Source organism: Nanorana parkeri, unplaced genomic scaffold, assembly GCF_000935625.1.
Source record: "Nanorana parkeri isolate BGI_ZX_2015 unplaced genomic scaffold, ASM93562v1 scaffold609, whole genome shotgun sequence".
Classification (NCBI taxonomy): Eukaryota; Metazoa; Chordata; class Amphibia; order Anura; family Dicroglossidae; genus Nanorana; species Nanorana parkeri.
The window spans coordinates 139,495-141,967 of record NW_017306877.1 but is presented as its reverse complement, the minus strand read 5'-3'; the positions used below and the strand labels follow the sequence as shown (position 1 = coordinate 141,967).

The following is a 2,473-nucleotide window of genomic DNA, read 5'->3' as shown; positions in this document are numbered from 1 at the left end:
ATAGATCCAGCACGGAGCCGCCTCCACCTACAATCTGTTTACATACAACATCAGAGAGACGTTTACATGATAAATATTGCCAGTAATTACACTCTGAATGGACGGAGGCGACACTCCCCATCCCCCCTCCCAAACCGCACTAGAGGCCGCACCATCCCGGGGAAGAGACCGCACCGTCACTGACAGAAGAGACCGCATCCCGGGGAAGAGACCGCACCGTCACTGACAGAAGAGACCGCATCCCGCGGAAGAGACCGCACCGTCACTGACAGAAGAGACCGCATCCCGGGGAAGAGACCGCACCGTCACTGACAGAAGAGACCGCATCCCGCGGAAGAGACCGCACCGTCACTGACAGAAGAGACCGCATCCCGGGGAAAGAGACACCCCGAGCTCCCCCCCCTTTGGTATATATGGCTATTCTCTGATGTACATACAGCGGAAGTCCTGATCTATATCCCCTCTGATTTGTTGCAGCGGACGCTCCCCCAGCGATCGCCCCGCCATGGGGAACGCAGAGAGCAGCGATTTCCAGAAGCGAATGGAGTTGGTCCCTGCCGCCGATCAAGCCGAGATCGAGCACAGTTTTGAAAACTTGTGTCCGGGGAAACACTTCTCCAGGAAGAGCCTGGGATTGGCCGCCTTTAAGGTAAGACGTGAATTGGGGGGCGGAGCTATAAATCACATGATGCTACAAAATAGTAACAAATGTGACTGTAATATATCAGGGGTGGCACTACAAATCGCATGATGCATCTCTCTCTTTCTCTCTCTCTCTCTCTCTGAGTTGCACATTTGTGTTTCTTCCAGGAATCCAGCGGGATCTGCCTGCCCGGGGCCATGTCTTTGCGGATCTTCCGCGGTATACAGGCTGAGAACGCCACCAGCAAGTCCTCTCCCCCTGCTGCGGAGATCAGTAAAGAGCAGTTTGCACTGTTCGCCGTCGATATGCTGAGAGGGACGGCAGACGAGAAATGCGCCATTGTCACTCGCATGATGACATCAGACAACAAAGAGGAGGTGAAGGGACGACAGGTGCAGCAGGTTAGTGTCCTGGTTGTGGCGTGTGTTGTGCCACATGTGTCCCGGGTAACTGACGCCATAGTGACTCCATAGAACGCCAACCACATAGACGTCAGTGCGTCACATGACTACCCAAGGATGATGGGTAGAGGCTTCCTTTAATGGATGTCAGGAAGGGTTCACACCATGTCCAGAATCCACCATGAGGCTCGCCTAGCCAATCACATAGACGTCAGTGCGTCACATGACTACCCAAGGATGATGGGTAGAGGCTTCCTTTAGTGGATGTCAGGAAGGGCTCACACCATGTCCAGAATCCACCATGATGCTCCCCTAGCCAATCACATAGACGTCAGTGTGTCACATGACTACCTGTGACCCACATACTGTAAAAGTCTCTCTTTCCCCAGTTTCTGGAGGATCTGATTTGCGCGGTGGTCTACGTTCTGCGGCATAACAAAGTACTGAGAGGCTGGTCCCTGGGAAACACCCGCGACTGCGAATTGGGGATACGCACGCTGTCCGCACATCTGCTTTCTCAGTTGAGGCCGGCAGGTATGTTCCGTTTCCTCCTCGGATATTTCTCTTCTCTGTTTTGCTGAATGAAAGAACATTTTAATAACAAAAATAGGTGTTTTTATCTCTTTTTTTTTTTTTTTTAAATTCCTTCCCATCTTCTGTGTTCCAGGTGGACAGACCCTTGAAGAGGTGGAGCTCCTTAGCTCCTCCTACACCCAGGCCTCCATAACAGACTGGCTGTACCAGGCTCCGATTGTCTCCATGTTTCTGCGGGTTGTGGTGACGCTGGGCTTGTCCATCTTGAAGAAGAGCGCAGAGCACCAGCTGGACCTCGGCTGTCTGGTGCCAAGGTGTAAGAAGGAGAAAGGGAGGACCTCCTGCAGCCTCCTGGACCTCCCTTCCGTCATGTTCCTGAATTCTCACCTCCCCTCTGCAATGCAGCGCTCCTGGCGGCTCCTCTTCTCCACCAAGATCCACGGAGAGAGCTTCTCCCAGCTCTGCGGGCACCTGGTGGATCAGGGACCGAGCCTGCTGGTTCTCAGGGACTCGGACGGTTTCATCTTTGGAGGGTTCGCCTCGCAGAACTGGGTGGTGAAGCCACAGTTTCAGGGTGAGGATCTCGGTTACCTGAACAGAGGGGGGACCAGTGCCATAACAGAGCCACAGCAGGGGACCAGTGCCAGGGCAAAGCCACTGCAGGGGACCAGTGCCATAACAGAGCCACTGCAGGGGACCAGTGCCATAACAGAGCCACAGCAGGGGACCAGTGCCATAACACAGCCACTGCAGGAGACCAGTGCTATAACAAAGCCACTGCAGGAGACCAGTGCCATAACAAAGCCACTGCAGGAGACCAGTGCCATAACAAAGCCACTGCAGGAGACCAATGCTATAACGGAGCCACTGCGGGGGGGCCCCGCTGCAACAGAAG

General features: G+C 54.3%; 1 protein-coding gene across 1 annotated transcript in view; it reads left to right on the top strand.

The window, feature by feature from the left end:
• Positions 1–501: 501 nt before the first annotated feature.
• TLDC1 (TBC/LysM-associated domain containing 1) overlaps positions 502–2,473 on the top strand; it is a 3,797-nt gene continuing 1,825 nt past the window's right edge. The window contains exons 1-4 of the mRNA XM_018562882.1: positions 502–649; positions 811–1,044; positions 1,434–1,578; positions 1,712–2,152. Of these exons, the coding sequence (XP_018418384.1) occupies positions 506–649; positions 811–1,044; positions 1,434–1,578; positions 1,712–2,152 (964 nt within the window). The 5' untranslated portion in view covers positions 502–505. The remainder of the gene's footprint in view (positions 650–810; positions 1,045–1,433; positions 1,579–1,711; positions 2,153–2,473) is intronic.